At 37.7% G+C, this 24,337-nt stretch overlaps 1 protein-coding gene across 1 annotated transcript in view; it reads left to right on the forward strand.

Moving 5' to 3' along the window:
- LOC140480487 (thrombospondin type-1 domain-containing protein 7A-like) overlaps positions 1 to 24,337 on the forward strand; it is a 391,066-nt gene that overhangs the window by 285,789 nt on the left and 80,940 nt on the right. The window contains exons 9-11 of the mRNA XM_072575404.1: positions 5,804 to 5,919; positions 6,637 to 6,769; positions 15,960 to 16,063. Of these exons, the coding sequence (XP_072431505.1) occupies positions 5,804 to 5,919; positions 6,637 to 6,769; positions 15,960 to 16,063 (353 nt within the window). The remainder of the gene's footprint in view (positions 1 to 5,803; positions 5,920 to 6,636; positions 6,770 to 15,959; positions 16,064 to 24,337) is intronic.

Below are 24,337 nucleotides of genomic sequence, written 5' to 3' on the forward strand. Positions count from 1 at the left end.
TGGAGTTTTTGGAAAGATTGAATTAGATTTTGGTCATGAAAGGAATTTTGCAGCAGGAACTTGAAAAAAGAAAGAGAATTGGAGGTGAATTTGTGGAAGAAATATGAGCCCTAGTGATGGAAGTAATTGCCACCACTGTTGAGTCAAAGGTCTGAAAGAATGAAAGTTGAGTGGTCATTGCCTGAATGAAAATGAGATCAAGGGAGTGAGATTTGGGTCTCCTGAATGGAATGAGCTCAGTGGGGATATAGAGAGAGATTGTCAGAAGCTGGAGTGAGGGGCTCTCATTTGAGCTACAGCAAACAGGAATCTGGAGGGATGTTAGTTTTAGTTGGAAAGCAGAAGGAAGGAAGTAGTAAAAGCAACTAAATCACAGAAGGAGGCCATTCAGCCCAGCTTGCCTGCACCAGCTCATTAAATGAGCATATTTACCGAACGCCACTTTCTTGCTGTTTCCTCATATTGTTGCATATTATTTTTATCGAAATAATCATCAAATGCCCTCTTGAATGCCTCAATTGAACCTGCTTCCATCACACTGCCAGGTAGTCCATTCTGTACCCTAACTACTTGCTGAGTGAAAAAGTTTTTTCACACTTCACCCTTGTTTCTTTTGCAGATCACTTTATAAAATGGAAGTTTCAATCTTGATAACAATAACTATTTGAGCTCCTTGCACTTGGTGGAGGTGAGGTTAAAGGGAAAAGTACTTAAAAGAAACAGCTGTTTACTTTCCTCTATTAAAGTCAACTTCAAATTGAAGTTCATCTGGACAGCTGATTGAGTCAAATGTGCTTGACATAGTCTGGTCAGATTAGCTTCAGTGTAAGCCTCAGACCTCCGTGTTCCATAATCTCAAGACTCTCACAATTAAGCAGAGCATCCTTTGTAGAAATGGTTAACACCTGCTTTTTTTTTAATACTTATTTTTGTAAAGTGATGGGCCTTACTTGAAACAGGATTGACCTCTAAGATGTAACTGTTACAAAAGTAAATATAAATCTTGTCTCTTGAGAAAACTTACAATACTTTTTCAACTTCTGAAAATAGATCCAAAGCTGACTGAAAACAATTAGGGGAACTGTCTGGCTGGAATAAAACATGCATACATTAAACAGTTTATGTTAATTATAATCATGTGAAATAGCTTCTATTAGCCTGGCACATTTGGCTTTCTAAAGAGATTTATACATCATTAAATAGGTTATTGAGAATCATGAAGAAGGAAATTACAATGATAGATGCAGGATCATTAAATCTTTTCTTGCAAAGAGTCTGAGAGTCTGTTTTGGAAGAATTAGGTATCAGGAGCTGCTCTCTGGAGCGTTACACTGTCAATCTTAAAATGCAGGCAGTCTGAAAAGTTATGTAAGAAAAGATTTGGACTGTTTTGTGATTGCAACCATAATCTCCTCCGCTTCTCATCAAGAGAAGATCACTTCCATCTAACCATAATTTCTTCTTATTATTAGGCAGATGCTGTAATTCAATTCAAACTTTTATTCCTTAAATTGCTATTGGCTAATGGTTTAAAAATAATTATGAAACAGATATGCCCATGTGTCTTTTTGTGTTGCATTATACACTGCTATGACATGGTGATATCTTTAGATGAAACTAATGTTTCCCTCAGGCTACATTAATTTAAAATGCAATGTATTTAATTTTAACTTATCTGTATTTACCCACTTACAATTAGACAGTAGTCAGTGATAACATAGGAGTTAACGTGATCTGGATTCTACTTGAGCTCCAAGCTATGGATAAAAGTAATTAAAAACACATCAGAAGGATGTTGTGAAACTTGAAAGGGTTCAGTAATGATTTACAAGGATGTTGCCAGGGTTGGAGGATTTGAGCTATAGGTAGTGGATGAATAGGCTGGGGCTGTTCTCCCTGGAGCGTTGAAGGCTGAGGGATGACCTTATAGAGGTTTGTAAAATCATGAGGGCTATGGATAGGATAAAAATACAAGGTATTTTCCCTGGGTGGGGGAGTCCAGAACTAGAGGACGTAGGTTTAGGGTGAAAGGGAAAGGGGACTAAGGGTCAACTTTTTCATGCAGAAGGTGGTGTGTGTATGGAATGAGCTATCAGAAGAAATGGTAGAGGCTAGTACAATAACAACATTTAAAAAGCATCTGGATGGGTATATGAATAGGAAGGGTTTAGAGGGATATGGGCCAAATGCTGGCAAATGGGACTAGAATAGGTTGGGATATATGGTCGGCTTGGACGAGTTTGACCAAAGGGTCTGTTTCTGTGCTGTACATCTCTATGACTCTATGATTTGACCATTCAATGGTGAATGTAGGTTTGTCCTGATTATTACATGAATATTAATCCATTGTTTCCAGTTAGCCCCACTGACTACTTAGCTTAGATTATTTTCAAATTTCTTCTGCATCAATTAGATTAAAGGAAGTCTGTATTCATTTTAAGAGTGGTTTCATTTTCCATAGCATAGGGCAGAGGTACCTAATTGATGGATTAAAGGAGAGGACATGGAAAAGAGGAATAAAAAGTTTAAGATCTATAGCCTAGGAGAACATTATAGGAATGAGCAACAATTTAAGTACATTGATAACATCTTCAAATTTGTAGTATAGAGACTAGAAGTCAAGCTAAGTCAGTCAGAACTGATGCTGGGCAAATAAGTATTAATATAAGATAGAGGAGCATAGTTTTGAATAAAGTCCCGAAATTAGCCCTTTAGTTGTTCAACAAATAACGTTTGGAGAACAGCCAAGTTGTCATTTCCATGGTTTCTAAATGATGATTTTGGAGTCTTTTTATAAAGGTTTATTTATAAATATATTAGTTGGGTTTAATCTGTGTACTTCTGTTTTCTGTGGTGATTTCTTTCATTTCAATGAGAATTTAGTAGCACAGATTACTGTAATTGGGGAATTGGTAGCCTCTGGGATGCTCCCCTTCATGTTAGGACATAATAATTACACCAGGTAAAAGGCGACAATTACATTAAGAGAAACTGATTATTCAAAGAGAAGCAATTTTAACAGAATTGGAACTGCAGTGAACATTACTTCCTTACACTATTCCAAAAACATATTACTACATTTTTAGTTTAACATAACTCTCTCAAAAGATAAGCGTTAAGTTTTACTCCAAGGGAGAAAAGAACAATAATTCCATATTGAAATTGTGCTTAACATCATCTGCTAAAAATAAATGAAACCCTTATAATATTAACTTGCATTCAAATAAATATGCTCACAATGAAATATGGACACTTTTCTGTGAGGTGTATTTTCATCATGTCCCTCAAAAATTAATATTTGCGTAATAAAAGCATTTGCACTAGTGAAAATTGAACATTGGCCTTTTCTTTAAAAAACTTTAATGCTAATTCATTCTTTATCAAAACAACACGGAAACTATACATCTGTCACTTTTGACTTCTCTCTTTTTGCCAGATTAGTCTGAAATGACACTAAATAAACTAACACACAGACTACTCCAATTTTCATAAAGGTGCAATGATCATAAGGCTCGCACAGATCAAGTTATGTACAGAGTGCTGAGGGGTCAGATTATTCAAAACGAACAGCAAATGTATCTTGATCACTTCATGTTTGTATTTCTCAATGTGGATTAATAAGTGACACTTCTCTTGAAATCAGCAAGGACAAAGCTTCTTGCAGTTTACTGATGATGGGTATTATCATTTTATAATCAAATCAATAAGAGAACACTGTAGGACTTATCTAGCTTCACCAATCTTTGTTGAAGCACTTTTTACTTTATATCATTTGCTTTTAACTTCACTTTCAACACACTGCAAAAGAAATCAATATTTCAATTGAAAACCTCAAATGAGCGCAAGCTTTCATTTCACCATCAAATTGAAATAGAAAACCTGTTTTGATTGAATTGTTTTCATAAAATGGAATTACAAGCAATACCACTGATTCAAACGTATTTCCCATTTTGAAAAAAAAAGACTTGACATTTCATTTGGTACTTGAATCATTACTATTAATGTTAGCGGGAAAAACATAATTGGCTAAAAATTGTCTGTTAATACTGTTGCTTTATCAATTTCCTGACAAAGGTATGTTTGGAGAGTGGGAGAACCACAGTGGTATTTAATACCTAAAAGTAGTTCATCCAGTTCCAAGTTACTAGAATACATAGTAATTGCATTTATGAATACTTTGCAACTCACATGATAGAAAGGGTGTCATGATTAAAACAAAAGAGAGAATATTGTGTATAAATTAAGATAAAATCATTTGGCATTGCAACAATAATGTTTGCATTCCAGGCAGATGAAGTCATGAAATATTGCTTTTCTTTTGCTGATTAGAAGAGAGAAGAATTCATTTCTTATAGTTAAAATTGTGTATATCATTTCCTCCTGTGCTCACTTAATAGCATCATTAAACTGTTTAACATAAGTAGCAATGGATCTTTATACAAATTTCCTAAACAATAGCAACATATATGGTACCACTCACATAGAAATATATATTAGTGCATTTTAAGGCATTACCCAATTTTATTTTGAATATGAACTCCCCCATCCATCAATACAACAAACATATGTTATATGAACCCATTACCCATAAACGTTTGTAATGACCATTTTAACTTTTAAAAGATCTTTAAAATGTTTGTGAATAAACTATATACATTGAATTATAGAAGTCAGTTCTGAGAATAAAATATGATTACAGAAACAAGCCATCACTGCCTGAAGGACAAACATTATTTGTGCAATCAATTTATTTTCCATGGTTAATTTACTTTTGTATTCAGTGTAAACTTATTCAATGAATATAGAGAAATGTCATACAAAAATATTGCTCAAGTAAACATAATTGTGAGCTGGAAATGATTAATGAAGGCCATGTTTATGGTATTATCTGAGAAGTTACTTTGCTGGCAAGAACATTGTTTTTTAATCTGACAGTTCTTTGCAGGCTTCCTGTCATTTTCTTTTTAATTTTTAGTAAATGAATTAAACACTCCAGATGGACAAATGTCCAACAAACTACCTAATTATCTCATGGTTCACTAAAGTCTTATAATAGCTTTCATTTTACCATGTACAGGATTTTCATAGGGAGTGGCCATGTAGATGTCTGATTCAGTGGAGCAATAATTCATTGGCAGATCAGAGCTCCAGTCTCTGTGGCTGACAGGATTACAATAGGTTGTGACATGACCAAAGCATTGCATTTGAAATATATTTCCACATTGCCTTCGCAAGCTCTTAATAGAATCCAAAGAAATCATGTGATTGATCTTAGTTTTCTTTTGATTGAAAGAACTATGCTATCTTACAAATCCATCTTTTATGATGAAAAGCTCTATTTGTAAACACTAATGGATCTGGTTATGTCACTTTTTCTCACCTTGTACACTGATCTGGAGGACAATAACAACAATAGTTCAAGCAAACTAACAAAATTATGAATAAAGATTAATGGTTGCAGTCTAATTTGTTGCAAGCAAGAGGTTCTGATGTGAATATTGAACTAGAAGAAACCTTTCTGTTATACCTTTCTCATGGCAGGAATTTTCATGATAAGTGGGGAAGAAATAGTGGGAAGATAAAAGCTCCTACTTAGAGGCATTATGCCAACAAATCTCAGAGTGTAAGCAGCCAGTTTCCTTGTGTAAAAATAATATTTAGGAAACAACCCTTATAGTTTGCACTTAGTTTCTTTTAAAATTATGAATGTGCAAAATAAAACATCTATTGATTGATGCTGATTAAAATATCGACGCCCCACTATTATAAAAAAAATTAACAGAATAATTATTGTTTCCTTCAGATGTCCTGAAACTGTACGACCAGATACAGTGAGACCATGTCTCCTACCATGTAAAAAAGATTGCATTGTAACACCTTATAGTCACTGGACACCTTGTGATTTATCTTGTAATGCAGGTGAGTACTGACATGTTTCACAGAAATGTATAGATTTTATACTGTAAATAGACTATAGAGATGATAAGCCTTTAATTGCTAATTCAATAATTTGCAAATATATAAACTAATATTTTATCTACCAGTGACGAGAATACAGTATGTCAGTGTTAAAAATCATCAGTGTGACATATGGCATTTCCATATCAAATTAACAGTGTGTCAGACCACTGACCAAGGCAGTGAAGGACTTTGCTGAAATTTTAACAAAGATTTAATTACATCAATCAATACTGAGGGAGTGCTCCATTATCAAAGATGTAGTCGTTCAGATGAGATGATAAATCAACAAAGGGAGATAGTGGCTTAGTTGTAATGTCACTAACAAAACAGAATCTGAGGCAACTTTTCTGGGAACATAGGTTTGAATCCAATCAAGGTAGGTGGTGAGGTTTGAATTTAAGAAATATTTGGAATAAAAAGCTCACCTTTTTATCACAGTACCACTGTTGATTATTTTAAAAAAAACTTTTGGCTCATCAGTGCCTTTAGGGAAGAAAACCTGCCATCTTTACCTGCTGTTACCTTCAAGCAACTATAGGTTGACCATGTAGACTCTGACCTAGCCAGCTACAAACTTAGAAAATAGCAATGAGCAAGCAAGTCCCTCATAACTTCTCATTGTGCATGCAATCCAAATCTTGTTTATTAATCATTATAATGGTATTTAAATTCTAGGTGATGATGCCAAAACAATACAATCCCGTCATCGTGTCATCATTCAGTTGCCATCAAATGGAGGGCGAGATTGTCCTGATATGCTGTTTGAGGAGAAGGACTGCGAGACTACTCGCATTTGCAGTAATTACAGGTAAAAATGTTAGAATGTATTATAACCAGGTCAGCCTTACATGTTGCTCAGTTCATACAATTTTTCTTTGACCTCCATGAAAATGTCAAAATTTTACAAGCATTCCAATCTTCCCATTCTCCGGTTGAAAGGGCATCGAGGACAATGAAGGACTTGTTTTTTGATTTTGAATCGGTGATGACCTTCGCCAAAGCACAGAGTGTGTACTAATGCGTGGCAACAGGGGAATGGAAAATTCAGCAAGAATTCCATTTTCTGGTTATTATTAATTCCATCTGTTGGAACTTTGAATTGTACAGATAGAATAGAATTAGCATAAACTGTATATTGAAATAACCTGCCAACAATCAAGAAGGTAGGTGTTGATATATTGATTAGCATTAATATAAAAGGAATGTAAGTCCCGGTTATATCTCACTCTGTACTTTCCAAGGAGCAAGTTATCAGGAAATATTCATGAGGAAACTATTGTAAAATTTGTTTCCAGGCTGGGATTTTCATGTTGCAACAAAGCTGTAGTGTGCCAACAAAATGATTTCTGAGTCAATTTCAAATAAGCTCAATTAGAGACAATGAGCTTGCATTCCCCCCCCCCCCCACCCCCACTTTACATAAACATCAAAAAGAAATTGCATGCATGACCATTTACAGTTCCAGGTTACTCGAATAACCAAATATGCGTGGTCAACAAACAAAGATTGCCATCATGAACAAGATTTGGAGATGCCGGTGTTGGACTGGGGTGTACAAAGTTAAAAATCACACAACACCAGATTATAGTCCAACAGGTTTAATTGGAAACACACTAGCTTTCGGAGTGACACTCCTTCATCACCTGATGAAGGAGCGTCGCTCTGAAAGCTAGTGTGCTTCCAATTAAGCCTGTTGGACTATAATCTGGTGTTGTGTGATTTTTAACATCATGAACAAAACTGTGATCATTGCAGTCTGTCCCATTTTCAACAGTCTTTGAGTAAGCATCTTTTAATGACGTACATGCAAGTTGTTGTCTGTCTGGTATTTGCTCAATCCTTGGGTGACGTTCCTTATGTGGGAGTGTCATTGTTGCAATAGGTTCTAGATCAGAGGGTGATGCTTGTCTGTCACCTTCTGTGTCTTTTTTGGATTGATGACTTCCTGAGCATACTCTCTTCTACTTTGAGATGAGGCTCACCAGGAAGATATATAAGGCCTGTAAGAATATCTTTTGTAATCTTCATGGATCTGATCTACAATAATGACTTTGTGACCCGCAAAACACTTTAGAACTCTTTTGGCATATTTAGGTTACACAAATCCAGGGTTTAGTCTCCAAAGTCACAGATTAACAAATTCTTCGTAGCTGTTTGTTTTTTGCCTAGAGAAAATTCACTCAGTTTCAGCTTCATTTCTGACACCAAGTTTCAAGTCCTGTATTGCCCCAAACTAAAATGAAATCTCTGACAGCAAAGGTAGAGGCCACTTGACTGTGGAAAGTCAGCTTGAACACAATGTACAGCTGCATTTTTCCGGACGCACTAATCCTTCTGGCACTGTCAGGACTGTGATTCAGTTTCCAGAGTCAGTATTTATCAGAAAATGACTGCAACCTCTTGTTTACATTCCTGCTGCCAAGAAGGGTACGTAACTTGTTGCACTGCTGATCCTTAGACCAAGAGACCGTTGCAGATATCAGCTGAATTTCCAAAAAAAAACCATCTCTGGATTCATTTGCAGCATCAAACAAAGCATGGGACTAATAATAATTGCCTGATGATCCAAAGTGGAAACTGAAAGTTAAGCACCATGAAGCACTGGGCCATCAACAGCAAGTAAATTATATTTCATCACAATCTGTAACTTTATGACATGCCAACACTCTCACTCTCAGCGGAGATTGTCAAGCGCAGCATAAGACATACCAAAAAGTGAAGTGCTAACCTGTTGAAGCTACAACATATGACTGTGAACATGTTAAACAGAGAAATGTACAAGCAGAGCCAAATGATATCCAAACAACAGATCAAAACAAAGCATTATAGTCTGATCACATCCAGTTGTGAAATGGACTAGTAACAGAAGGAGGAGGCTCCTTGAACATCCTCAACATGAACCTGGAATCAATGGGCTGAATCTATGATTCAATGATGGTGGAGTTCAGCACCTGAACATAAAAAGCAATGCATTTTCTGCCATATTCAGCCAAATGTGTAAAATATGTGCTGTATTTTGGCTTCCTCCACAATCACATATATCAGTTTTGGCTAAGTTGATTCACTCAACATGATGTCAAGAAACAGTGGAAGGTACAGGACACAGCAAAAGATCATTGGCCTTGACAACATCCTGACTGGAGTACTGAGCTACAGAACCAGCCACACCTCCAGCACAGCCACTGCACTGATATCTACATGACAAAAAGGGGAACAAATCCAATCCAGCCAATTACTGCCCTCTGGGTCTACTGTCAATCATTAAGAAAGTGATAGAAAATGTTGTTTGACATGGTTATCAAGTAACACTTACTCATCAAAAACTTGCTTACCAAGCAAACGTTTGGGTTGCAGTAGATCCATTCCACTCCAGACCTCTTTCCAGACTTGGTCCAAATATGAACAAGATGTTTAAATTCCCGTGATAATTTGAGAGTCACCATTCTCTGTTACAATCAGAAATAATATTGAAATCTATAGGAACTAGTGGAAATTTCTCCAATACCTAGATTCATGTCAACTCGAAGGAAGATTGTTGTGTTAGATAGAAGCAAAACAGCTCAACCCCAAATCATCATTGTGAAATTTGTAAGTCCAGATACTACTTCAACAGCCTTCATTTTTTCATCTGGTCAGAAACGAGGATGCCCACTGATGATTGTACAGTATTTAGTTCCATTCAGAACTCCTCAGATCTTAAAATGACCAAACTCCTCAAGCAACACCTGAATAACATTCAGGCTTAGTCCGAAAGGTGCTCTAACATATACACGATACAAATATAAGGCAACAACCATCTCTAACAGTGCAGAATCTTCCCTTGACATTCATCTGCATTACCAGCACTGATTACCCACCATCAATGCCCTGGGGATCACCAATGACCAAAAGCATACCTGATCATCATATAAATATAGTTGCTACAAGAGGTTGTAATGTCACGGCAGCTGGTGGAATTTAAGTTCTGTGAATTAAAATAGCTGGAATGTAAAGCTAGTCTCAGTAATGATGACCATGAAACATTGCTGATTGTCGTAAACAGTCGTCTAGTTTACTAATGGTCTTTAGGGAATCCTTATTTGTCTGGCCAACATGTGTCTCCAGAGCAACAGACCCAAACCCCACTGCCCTCTGGAATGGCCTCCCAAGCAACATGAATTAAGAGCAATTAGGGGTTGGCAAGAAAGTCCCAACCTCAAATGTGGTGACAAAATTAGCTGATACAATGTGATAAAATAGAATTAATAACATAATTTTGCAATAGGTGCAAGAAGGAATAACTTGCTAATCACAAGATGAAGAGAAATGCCACTCTTAAACAGTCCATTGCTGATAATTGTACCACTGTTGGAAAAATTTTGTGACTACAAGTTCTCCTCAAGTCCCGAGATAGATGACTTCACGTACATGTCACAACTCATTCCAAAGTCAGAACGTTATTTGACATCTAATTTCTACCGTAGTTTCTGTCAGTAGAACTGAATGAACTAGCCATCTATCTCTTTTAAATGCTGTTTTAAGTACTGTCCAACACAGAAGAGACAAATTGCTTCTTTGGTCCCCAGCATAAACTCATGTCATTTGTTTTCATTCTGTTAAAATCATCAATCCCGCTTCACAAATAAAGCCAAGCTCAGAACTTTTTTGAATTACAGCATTTGATCAAGTTGAAATCTCTTTTGTTTCATGAATGAGGGATAAGGTGCATTAAACAATGATGCACTAATTTAGGAAATAGTACAAGACAAATCTAATTGGATTCACTATGCCAGGAGCCAGTTTCTGATTATTCAATTTAGATTCCATTGATCTGAGGATGCTCTTAATGTTAATTGACCCAAAACAGACCTTATTATAAAATTTATTTTTACATATTGTACAAATCTGTGTTCATTTCTCAAATTGTAAATAAATATTATTTTCTTTAGTATGTAATGTTCATAAATAGTAAAACTTTAAGGTTAGTACAGGAACAAAAAGACTTGTAAGTTTAAATAAACAAAGCCTGAAAAGTACTATGATGAGTTGGAAAAGCTTTTAAAAATTTATGTGATCCTGGTGTTTATGAATAGACATAGAATGCAAAAGCAAGGGCATTTATGTTTGGTCTTTATCAATCAGAAATTAGGTCTCAGTGGTCGTATAATGTTTCGTCCTGAACATCATATATTAAGAAGGGTGTCAAAGCCATGGAGATAATATGGAAGATATTTGCGAAAAACTGGTAGCAGGGATGAAAAATTTCAGTTACATGCAAAGACTAAAGAAGCTCCTAACAAAAGATTAACATTGAAGGATTGATAGAGCTGTACGATATGAGAAGGGCTTTTATTGGTGTATTCAGGATAAACCTGTTACCACTGGCAGGAGTGCTGGAATTTGATGGTTAGAAAATTCAAAATTAAGGCAATTGACAAAAGAATCAGAAAGAAAGTAGGAATTATTTTACACAGCAAATTGCGATGATCTAGGATGGTTGTCTGATACTGCAACTGATCAGTTCTTTTAAACAGATGTGATATGTTGAATTATATTTTTTATATACAATTATATCCAATTTTGTTCTATAATTCCATTCTTTGGATTTTTATCCATAGAGTGAGGAGAATTGTCTGCTCAAAATACAGATTTTTATTCCAGCGTGGCAAGATTCTCTGGGAGTCAGGCTTGGTGACTCCAGCATGGGAGTGGAGAATATCAAGTGCAGAAGGTCTCCCTCTGTGCATGAGCACTGTATTGACGTTTTTTTATTTAAAAGAGAATAAAACATTAATCCCCTATCCCTCCCACAGCCCTCACCCCTACACTCTCCTTATGCTCATCCACTACAACCCATGCTAAACAGGCTACAGCTATCCCATAATACTTCATGCCATCCATGCTAAACTATGCCCTGTGCGTAGCACCTCATAGTACCTTTGCCTCTGTACCTACTCTTTGGCACTTCAGATGACCATATACTCACCTCAGAAACCTTTGAAGCCCTTCTGCAAACTTGGTGCCAACTCATTCCAACTTTTGCCCCCAACCACCACCATCTGTCCTTAAATCTACCATGCTAACTCTCCCAGTAACCACCATGGGAAAACCTCAGCACCCACACAGAAATGAAATAAAATTCTGCAGGTCTATTTCAGACTTCACTACACATAAAAAAAGTTGCTTATAAAAGTTGAATTTCTATCTTTACATTTCTTCCATTTACATAACATCTTATAACAACCATCATCTCATTCAGGTGCACAAGTCCTCATGATTACAAGCATTGGAGTACATGGTCACATTTCAAGTAGCTTTGAATTACTTGTAGCTATGAAACTAAACTAAGAAAAAGCAGGTACTGTGTTGTGATCACGGGTGGTTGTGATATAAGTTATGCAGCACTAATCCAATAATGGAATCCTCAGGCTTCTGTGAACTGATCAATTGAAAAGCAAGCTTTAATTTTAACTCTCCAGAAATTGTTTTACAAATATTTAAAAGGCAAGGCAAAATTTTGATAGCTCCCTTTGAGAAGTTCCTTTTGACAATTCCATTTAACATGTCTTTTTGACAAGTGTGGCAGTTGCTTTTGTCATGATCCCAATTACCAGAATACTGAACACCCCAGATATCGTTATGTTGTGGCTTGCTAGAACATAATCTTTTAAAGAATAGAAATCATAGAAGCATATGTGTAAGAAAACAAGAACTAGCATTTCAGGATTGAATTCAACCATAAAACATACTTACAAACCTGAACAAATTCAAGATTAGACATAATGATTAAATAGGAATTCTGAGCAACTAAGATAATAATTCTAAATGATATACATTACATATATAGCTGAGACTCTAATATTCAGAATTAACAAGGTAGCTAGGATTTGAGACAAACTGTGGTTGTGCACTTTAAAGATTGCATTTGAGTTGGATGGACTGGGTAGAATGCATCCCTTACATTTTTACAGTTTATGCAAAGAAATACCTTGGCAGGAAAGGACTAACCTTACTGGGCGTAAACTTTCAGAAAGAAGACTCTCCTTCCAAGTACAAGCCTTGTCTACACTGTCTGACCTGTAAGCACATATTTTTTCTCGATTTTGCAAAGCGAGATTGTGCTCATGAGCATAATTCCAGCAGACAGGAGTCCAAATGAGTTCTCATAGCATGTAAATCAATACAAAAGTGGCTCCCAACCAGGAAGGTTGGGATTTCTGACACTCCAGTGAGCTTAAAACCAAACCTTAACCCAATTTTGGGAATCAGAATTTTGGCTTCCTGTTTCTGATCTCCGATGTTAGACTCTGAAAGCAGCATGACCTCTTTTTTGAAGTACACTGTAGTAGACATCCATGTGCCTAAATTACATTTATCCCAGTTTGTACTGTGAAATTTTACCCTCACAAAATGTGACACAACAACAGTTCTGGCTCTGCAAAAGTAATAGATATTGCATTCAGCGCAGAACATCCAGCTTTTGGGTATCTCTGCCTTGTTCACCATGATAGAAAAGCTTGCGAGCGTGGTGCTGGAAAAGCTCAGCAGATCAGGCAGCATCCAAGGAGCAGAAAAATCGACATTACAGGCAAAAGCCCTTCACCAGGAATGCCAGTCTTTCCTGATGAAGGGTTTTTGCCCGAAACATCGATTTTCCTGCTCCTGGGATGCTGCCTGACCTGCTGTGCTTTTCTAGCACCACACTCTCGACCCTAATCTCCAGCATCTGCAGTCCTCACTTTTGCCCATGATAGAAAGGCTTTCTGTCATCGTGAAAATCCAGGTCGATAATTCTTGAATCCTCATTTTGATGGACATTGTGAGAGTTGGACCAAGATATGTTTATATAATCTGCAGATTAATGATAATAAAGTTCTTTGGAACCACAGTTTTTGAAAATAGGTTATTGAGGAAGCAGCTTCCAAAGCAAAGGTGACCCAGACTATTGAATGAGAATGTTCTGTAAAACAAAAAATTGGTTGATTGAAAGTCTTTTGTCTATAGTTGTACACAGCAATTGTGTAAGACTGTAATATTGTGAGGGAAAATTTTTGTGGGGGCAAATCTCTGGTATAGATTTTAGTTGTTTTTCCAAACAACCTGTACAGACATATTACACACCTCTAGAAGTAAAGACATTACCACCACACCACAAGAACTCTCCTGATATAGGTTTTCTTTGTTTTCTTATACCCAGTATGGGTTTTGATATTTTCTGATCAACCTGTAAAGAGATGATTTTACACTGAGGACTCTGGCTCAGAAGTGGGGACACTATCATTGTGCCACAAAACCTCTCAATCTGGTATCGCTTTTAACTTGGTGCAATAATATAAATTAGCTGATAATGAATTGGAATCCTCTAATACAGCTCTTTTGAGATGCCTTCAGTTAAACCTAGAATGTGTAAAGCAAGATTGCCAATTCAGTATTTTGCATTCTGCATATTTCACACAGTCACAACCTAGCCCAGCATGCAATACTAACATATAAGATTCTAAAGTTTGTATCTTAATTCAATAATCACACCAACAACATTCTTAAAATGATGCACCAACATACATATCACACTCACCACTCACATAACAAAGTGGGAGTAGGGGTGGGTGGGGCGTGGGGGGGGGGGGGGGGAGGTGGTGGTGTAGATTTGATTCCCATTGGCGTTTTGACAAATTCCCTGGAAAGGTCAGAATTGATGTAATCCTTATCAGCTTGCCACAGTATTATTTCCTGTATGGCTTGCACTTAGGAAGTGAGTTATAATTGAGGGAAAGTGGAACGAGACCAATGTTCTTAAGAAGCTGATATCTTCATTCCATTAGGAAACAGACTATAATCATATGAGGTAATCTTTTCCTATTATTAGAGTGAAATTTGTCCATATTGACTCAAAATTAATACGAAAGTAAATTAATTTTGTATGAAAGCAATATTAACACCTTGCCAAATGGCATGGAGCACTGCAAGTCAGTGTTTATAAACAGTAAAATAATATTCTGCCTTAGGTTTGCATTCCAAACGTGAGGACATTTGTCATCATCATCAATCCCTTAAAAGAAGGGTAATGTCTGTAAGCATCATGATTTGTGCGTCATTAGGTGACTCAGCAGGCCAATCCTGGAGCCGAAGTTCCTTGGGCAGAGGCCAAATGTTGCTCGGAGGATGGCACATGGGAAGGGCTCTGCTGTCTCTCTTTCCCACCTGTCAGCTCTCTGCATCAGAGTTCAAACTGTTAGTGCCTGACTGTGTTGTGGCTTGTTGACTGAAGCACGATTGCACACTGGTTTGGTGTAATTACCTCCCACGGCCTATTGTCAATTTATCTGACTTTCAATTAGACCTTTGGAGAGTTCCTAAATATCCCTTGTCCTTGTTATTGGGAACATCCTTAAGATTGAATTTGCCCTCAGAAGAAGCTGAATATTTCACTTATCCATTGGCTTTGAATGATCATAGCTGAAAATGTGTTGCTGGAAAAGCGCAGCAGGTCAGGCAGCATCCAAGGAGCAGGAGAATCGAGCCCTCCTGAAGAAGGGCTCATGCCCGAAACGTCGATTCTCCTGGTCCTTGGATGCTGCCTGACCTACTGCGCTTTTCCAGCAACACATTTTCAGCTCTGACCTCCAGCATCTGCAGTCCTCACTTTCTCCTTTGAATGATCATAACTGTAATAATAGAGAAATTGCCTTGGCATGGACATTGGGAAACTTCTGCCTAACTTCCTACCTAATCTTGCATACTCTGCAGAGACTTCACTGATGGAAATTCTCCAGCACCTGGAAATTTCCTTGTAGGCAATCCACGCTTCACTGCCACACATTGCTGCAGATCAAAACCTTGACCCAGCCTTGCAGATCCCTATTTCAATCATTGAGCAGATCTTGTAATTAGTGTACCCTTCATGGTGGCAAGTGTTGTGGAAGTTATGGATATCATATCAAAGATATGGGATAAAAACACAACTTATTTTTTTCTTTTATACCAACGTTAAAAATATAATGGTTCATTCCTTCTGATAGGTGGAAAACACACAAATGGCACCGGTGTCAGTTGGTACCTTGGAATGTCCGTCAAGACAGCCCTGGAGCACATGAAACCTGTGGTCCAGGACTTCAAACTAGAGGTTAGTTTCATTGTCTATGGCCTTCTTGTCACATTTTAAATGTATTGAGCTGTTGTTTCCCTGTATTGTATTCCTTATTTCAATGCAATTTTCCCAAAATTAGCCAAATCAATGCAAAAGATCAAGGAGTTTTAATGCAAATTATCTTTATTGCATACCTGATCAAGTGTACCCTAGAACTCTGTGGGAAGCTAGGGAAGTGATTGCTGGGCCTCTTACTGAGATGTTTGTATCATCAATAGTCACAGGTGAGGTGTTGGAAGGCTGGAGGTTGGCTAACGTGGTGTCACTGCTTAAGAGGGGGGGTAAGGACAAGCCAGGGAACTAGAGACCAGTGAGCCTGACCTCGGTAGTGGGCAAGTTTTTGGAGGAAATCCTGAGGGACAGGATGTACATGTATTTGGAAAGGCAAGGACTGATTAGGTATAGTCATCATGGCTTTGGGCATGGGAAATCATGTCTCACAAACTTGACTGAGTTTTTTGAAGAAGTAACAAAGAGGATTGATGAGGGCGAGTGGCCGATGTATTCTACATGGACTTCAGTAAGGCGTTAAACAAGGTTCCCCATGGGAGACTGGTTGGCAAGGTTAGATCTCATGGAATACAGGGAGAACTAGTTATTTGGATACAGAACTGGCTCAAAGGTAGAAGACAAAGGGTGATGGTGGAGGGTTGTTTTTCAGACTGGAGGCCTGTGACCAGTGGAGTGCCACAAGAATCGGTGCTGGGTCCACTACTTTCATCATTTATATAAATGATTTGGATGGGAGCATAAGAAGTATACTTAGTAAGTTTGCAGGTGATACCAAAGGTAGAGGTGTAGTGGACAGTGAAGACGGTTACCTCAGATTACAACAGAATCTTGATCAGATGAGCCATTGGGCTGAGAATTGGCAGATGGAGTTTAATTTAGATAAATGTGAGGTGCTGCATTTTGGGAAAACAAATCTTCACAGGATTTATACACTTAATGGTAAGGTCCTAGGGAGTGTTGCTGAACAAAGAGACCTTGGAGTGCAGGTTCATAGCTCCTTGAAGGTTGAGTCGCAGGTAGATAGGATAGTGAAGAAGGCATTTAGTATGCTTTCCTTTATTGGTCAGGGTATTGAGTACAGGAGCTGGGAGGTCATGTTGCGACTGTACAGGACATTGGTTAGGCCACTATTGGAATTTTGTGTGCAATTCTGGTCTCTTTCCTATCAGAAAGATGTTGTGAAACTTGAAAGGGTTCAGAAAAAATTTTCAAGGATTTTGCTAGGGTTGGAGCATTTGAGTTATAGGGAGAGGCTGAATAGGCTGGGGCTGTTTTACCTGGAGTGCTGGAAGCTGAGAGGTGACCTTATACAGGTTTATAAAGTCATGAGGGGCATGGATAGGGTAAATAGACAAAATCCTTTCCCTGGGGTTGGGGAGTCCAGAACTAGAGAGCATAGGCTGAGGGTGAGAAGGGAAAGATAGAAAAAGGACCTAAGGGGCAACTTTTTCACCCAGAGGTTGGTATGTGTATGGAATGAGCTGCTGGAGGAAGTGCTGGAGGCTGGTACAATTGCAACATTTAAAAGGCATCTGGATGGGTAAATGAATAGGAAGGGTTTGGAGGGATATGGGCCAGGTGCTGGCAGGTGGGGCTAGATTGGGTTGGGATATCTGGCCGGCATGGATGAATTGGAGCGAAGGGACTGTTTCCATGCTGTACATCTCTATGACTCTATATTAATTTTCCATGATTTTTTTGCACGAATTTTAAAAAGCAATCTAACTGGCAAATATTACTGCCATGCACAAAATTGGCCGTACCCCATAAATGAATTCACCAACATTGTGAGTTTCTGCTCATTGTACCAGTTTGCAGGCCTTCAAGGAGGCTCTTCAACCCAAACTGTTTTCATGGCTTGGAAACTAAAAGTGACATTTAGAACATGACTATGCAACTCCAACATAAATGGTAAAAGGTTTGGCTTTTTAAAGTCATTTTCAGTAATTCAGACCATAAACTTGAGAGAGAAGATGGCCTTTCTGATTTCCCCAATCAGACAGCAGTGTGCCAGGTTTGGGGTTAACATTCCAGCCCTGTTGTTAATTGAGATTTCCCCCTGTGATCAATCAGGAACCAATTCAAGGCCCCTTTTGTTGCCACAGGAATTCTACCAGCAGCAAGTAGGACCCTTGCCCCATGAGGAGGCTTCCAAGCAAAACCTATCTTATAGCTCAGGGATGTCCTCTATTCGTGCACCCTGGTTTCCATGAAGGACACAATCTTCCACACCCACATTTTCCTCAGAAAGATAAGATTCTGAATTCAGCATCCAACCAGATTATCAGTTATTTCCAAAGCAGAAACTCTTGGCCATCGAATATACATTGAGCCTTCTGACATTTTTTTCATTCATTCACGGGATGAGGGCATCACTGGTCAATTCAGTATTTATTGTCCAGAGGACAGTTAAAAGTCAACCATATTGTCATGGGTATGGAGTCACATCTAGACCAGACCAGGTAAGGATAGCAGCTTCCTTCCCTAAAGGACATTAGTGAGCCAAATGGGTTTTTCCAACAATTGGCAAAGGATTCACAGTCATCATTAGAGTCTTACTTCCAGATCTCACTGAGTTCAAATTACACTATCTGCCATAGCAGGATTTGAATCTGGCTCCCCAGACCATTACCTGAGTCTCTAGATTAACAGTCCAGCGAGAATTCACTAGGCCATTGCTTCTCCTGACTACATTAGTCTACATCTTAATTGTGTGAATCTGTGAATCCATGAAGGCTTGATAATTCTGTTTGCTCAATTGAGAGAAAACTCATTTCTCCCAAGGTTTTAAATTGTTACGTCAGACTATGGAATGTATCAAGAAATTTGGGACATGGTGTAAAAGTTTTTTATTTACTTAGTATAACGAAGCTATGGATAAATCAGTTTAATAAGGCAGTTGAGTCATTATTCAGAGGTGCATTTCCTATATATTTAATTGGATTATATAAGTTTTCATATTTTGCAAAATATGTGAAGAACAGATTGCTACTGGCAAATTCTCTATTTACATATTCATGCTTCATTTGAATATAAATGTTGCTTTAAGCATTTTTAGACAATAGTGAAACTTGCCAATTTATTGAAATCATTGCCATGCATCATAGAAACAAGGCTTTAGCCCACCATATCGTGTACACTTTAATATTTCTGATCTTCTTATCTGCTAACTGTATAAAATATTAAAACTTCAGCAGAATATTACATTCTTGCACCATCTGAGGTAATAATTTAAATCAAACCAAGATTTACCCAAGAAAATACCCAAGAAATATACCCCAAGAAAATTGCAGATTGCAAACCTTTTAAGCTTTTGGGTTATTTTATGTTTTATGATGTTTGATGACTACGTAAATTATTGTGTGGTATAAATTTACAAACTGTACGTGGCTATCTAGAAATTACAGTAACTATGATGCAAACATGTATTTTTATGCCAAACATATGTACTAAAGCTCCATTTGTCTAAAACCACCCAGTAGGTGACAAAAGTGAAATGTGATTTTCAGGGCTAGTTTTAAAAGGAACTGGATGTTGCTGTGGTGTCCTAATGAGTATAATGCTATATTAAGCAGATGTTATTCATCCTCAGTGTCACCATCACTCTATAATGCAATAAATGTTCTCTGCTGTATTTTATCACCAACTTCAGGATCTCAAAACCCTGCCAAAAATAAAAAATCAGGTTCCAGGCCCACACCTGCCAGCAGCAGTACTGCCCATGGTGATGTTACCATTGATGACATCCTAACTGGTTCACTCTGGGTTTCTGTGCAGTTAAGTAGAATGGATGAGCTCTGAGGTTTCAGCAGCCCCACAGAGAGAGGTCAATACTATTGAGGCAGGTAGGAGTCCTTAGCATACTTCAAAGCAAGTAAATTAGAAATGAAAAGCTCAAGGGGTGCAGGGTGGAGAGAAATTCCCTCTGGTGAGGAAGTTGTTCAGACAGAAGGGGTAGTCTTTCATGCTGGCAGTTTAATAGGGCTATTAAGTATGCAAATCGATGCCTGCCTCCTGAGAACAGGAAACCTACTGATCTTGTAGGCTGTTGCTGGGAAACTTCCAAAGTAACAGAACTAAACCAGAGTATAATCCTGACACAGCTCCACCAGCACCCATTTTTTCACACCTTATCCCACTTCCAGCCTGTCAAAGGAGTTGGCGAAGGAGGAAGAAGGGGAAGCGGTATCAAGCAATAAAATTCTGCCCTAAGTTGTAAATAAAATCCTTCATTACTTCTGCAAAAATCCAAGAAGCCTCCTTTAGCTTAATATTCTCGAAATTGAAGCCATCTTTGTTTCTGTAAATATCTGTGCACTTCTGACATTCACTCCATTCATCTTTCTAATTATCACCTAATTGAGGCAGAAACTCAATGTATTTCTCGACCCTGGGCTAAGCTTTCATGCTCTCGAGTATTCTGGCTGCTTCTTTTTATGTTGTAATGTTTGTAAGATTCCAGAACTAGCGACCCAGGATCATGAGTTCAAATTCAATCAATCAATGTTGTGAAATCAATGCATTTTTGAGAATATAACCTGTCACCCCATCTAGTCAGACCAACACAGTAATTTCAGTGCATATCATATGGTTGACTCTTAAAGCTCTCTGAAATGCCTGACAAATAATCAATTGTCAAGGCCAAAACAAATGAATAATAAATCTGGTCTTAGTATAAGTCATCTTAACAAATAATTTAAAGCAACATTATTGTTTGAATTTTCATTTCCCTGCCACTGCTGGATTTGATCAATTCTGGGTTTAACTTGTCTCAGTTTACCCAGTATATGATGAGAATTATTGCTTGCTTCTTCTAAAGCAGTCCATCATAGTTGAGGATGACCTGCTCCAGAATGAAAATGGTTTCCCAGCTGACTGAAGAGTCCAATGTACAACCTACACTCTCTGTCAGAAATGGGACGGATGTTGGTATGGGGAATTGGTGAGCAGGATGCCTGGATAGTCATGCTGTCTGTTGCAAAGACTTCAACTTTCCATTGGTGTTGAGACTCAAGATGTATCGATCCTTCCCAGATGCCTTTCCTCCTCTTCGAGAAGTCCTACACCATGGTTTCCCAGGTGTCAATGAGGCTGGTGTACTTTTTAAAAGAAGCATTGAGGGTATCCTTTGAAGTGTTTACTCTAGGAGTGGGAGTAGAGTTGAGGAGCCAACAGAAGCACATGCATGAAAGAGGACATTTACACAGTAGCTCAATTGTGGAATGAAATGCCAGAGGAAGTGGTGATACGGGTATTGTTATATTTTTTAAAAAATTTGGATAAGTTCGTGAAGGGAGGGAGATGGGCCAAGCACAGGCAGATGGGATTGGTTTAGTTTGGACACATGATCGGTGTGGACTGGTTGGGCTGAAGGTCTGTCTCTCTGCTATAGTAATGTGACTCTAAACTTAAATTGAGGCAGTCCTAAATGTCCTCTTTCTTGGCTGTCATGATTCTCATTGCTATTAATACCAGTGACCTTTGCTGAACAGTATATATGTGTCCACACCAGAATTCAGGAAAGGATTGGATTGACAAATTATGGCCTCACAGTTGCATAGCTTGTTGTTTACTGTTAAAGAGAACTCATGAAATGTTAGTAAGATTTTGGAGAGTAATCAGTATCATGAAATATTAACACAGCAGGAGTAAAGGGAAGAAGGAAGAAAATCAGAATGAAAAATGTAAAAAATGTGGCAAACAAGACTGATGTGGGTAATCTTGCTTAAGAATATTGACATAAAATCAAGTTTTCCCAAAGGAAATCTGGAGCAAACACAATCATCTGGAAGTTTTTGTTCATTGTAAGGATTTGATCTGACGCAAAGGCACAATATTTTCAGTGCTTCCCTTATGTTGTAAACAACAGGTTGCTCATGGCACAGTTTGCATGAGAGAGTCTATGCTATGAATATGTCGCCCAAGAAAGCTTCCGGCCTGTTAAGTAGCCCATAGAGATGAACTTTTACCACCCAGCTTCCTGTTTCCTGCCCTGTGAAGCTCTTTGGTTCTCACAAATCCACATTTCATAACAACTGCTTTAAAATAAATATCATTACGAGTTTTGTCAGAGGAAAATTGCTTCTCAATCATTTAGTCTGATTCTGATCGCTTGTGAGATAGCTTAAGGTTACATTTGTCAAAATTTTAAAAGCAAAATTGAATTGTAAACGATGAGTTGTTCCTTTTCTTCAATATTTATATAATGACATCAACTTTCAAATGAAACTTACAATTAAAAAAAATCAGCATTAGGACTGCCTCAATTTAAGTTTAGAGTCACATTACTATAGCAGAGAGACAGACCTTCAGCCCAACCAGTCCACACCGATCATGTGTCCAAACTAAACCAATCCCATCTGCCTGTGCTTGGCCCATCTCCCTCCCTTCACGAACTTATCCAAATTTTAAAAAAAATATAATAATACCTGTATCACCACTTCCTCTGGCATTTCATTCCACAATTGAGCTACTGTGTAAAACCCCTCCTGTCCTTTTTAAGTTTTTTTGTCCTCTCACCTAGTTTTGAATTCCCCCACACTAGGGAAAAGACCCTTGCTTATCTATGCTCCTCGTGATTTTATAAACCTCAATAGGTTTACCCCTCAAACTCCTGTGCTTCAGTGAAAAAAGTCCCGACCTTTCCTTTCTATTTTTATATCGCAAACCCTGCATTCCCAGCAACATCCTGGTAAATCGTTTCTGAACCAGCTTCAGTTTAATAATATCCTTCCTATAACAGGGTGGCTAGAACAGATATATTCCAGAAGAGACCTCATCAATATCCTGTATAAGCTCAACAAGATGTCCCAGCTCCTATACGGAAAACGTTCTATGATACTGTATTCATTATCTATCTTAAAGAAATAAACTCTATGATACCGCATTCATTATTTGTCTTTCAGAAATAAATTCTATGATAGCAGCAGCTGAAATTTATCGATAATATCTATTTTGAAATGTTATTTAAGCTTCTCCAAAAAAAAGCCTTCACAAAAAGCATTATGAAAGTTGCAGTCCTCCACCAATTGTTAATCTTACTCACACTGCTCAGGAGAAAAACAAAGACTTCAATAAAAATGAAAATCAGGAGAAATTTATAACGGGTGACTGATTCACTAGTACCATTTAACCTGTCATCAAAAGGCAAAATTAACCCCTCTTTCATTATCTTTGTTCCCTTTTCCCTCAGCTGATTTGCATTCGTTCCTCACTCACCTCGAGTTATGTCTTGCTAGCAATCTTTCTATCATCCCACATTAGTGCCATTATTGCCCCATTAACCTGCTGAACTGGAAAAATCAAATTGGTCTTGAATACCCATTTTCAATCCCTCATAAGATGGTCTAATATTATTAAAATATTATTAAAACCAGTACACTCAATCATCCATATGGACCTAGCAGTGTCAAAAATTCACATTCTTTTGACATTTGTAATTGTATGTGACTTCTGTCAAGAATATGGCAGTGTTTTTTCCTAATCAGAAAGTCTGGTTGTTAATTTTATTCACTCTCTCTTACAAGATCACTATTAAGTATACTTGTGTCTCCATGCATTGACTGTTAATTACCTCTAAGTGACACTATAAAATTTCTTTCATCGCCAATGGCATGCTAATTTTTGTCTCCCTTCCTTCAAAAGAAGTTACATTTTTGAATTTAAAGTCTTGTAGTATTGGTATTTTTCTCTTATAATTCAAACCTGCTTAACATTTCCACGTGGTTTTAAATAACTTCTCTCGCATTGGTCAGCCTTTCCTTCTCTTCAGCTTTCCTGCTGTGCCTTTTCATTACATCTCCAGCTTACTCTCATTCCAAACTCTTTTAAGAAAACTGTGAGGCTGTCATTTTGGTCCTGTTCTACTTCAGTCCTATTCCAACACTTGACTTTCACATAACAAAGATAATTCAGAGAATTGCCAGGGAAATTCCAATATAAATAATGGTTATGCTATTTCAATGCATTCTAATACTTTGCAAAGAATTCATATCAATTCCTTTAACTATAGGCCATGAGCTTCTCTGATTTACCCTCATGGACTACCCCTTTTGCATTTTGTTATATACACACTTCCCAGTGCAAGTATGTACGTTCTGATGCTGCTGACCAGGCTATAATTGATACTGCATGTGATTACTGAATAGTACATTACAAAAGCCACCATATAACCTCTATAGCCACTTTTCTGATAGCTTATTCCAATTGCTTTTCCACATTGGCTTGGCTTTGAAATTG

This window comes from Chiloscyllium punctatum, chromosome 8, assembly GCF_047496795.1.
Source record: "Chiloscyllium punctatum isolate Juve2018m chromosome 8, sChiPun1.3, whole genome shotgun sequence".
NCBI lineage: Eukaryota > Metazoa > Chordata > Chondrichthyes > Orectolobiformes > Hemiscylliidae > Chiloscyllium > Chiloscyllium punctatum.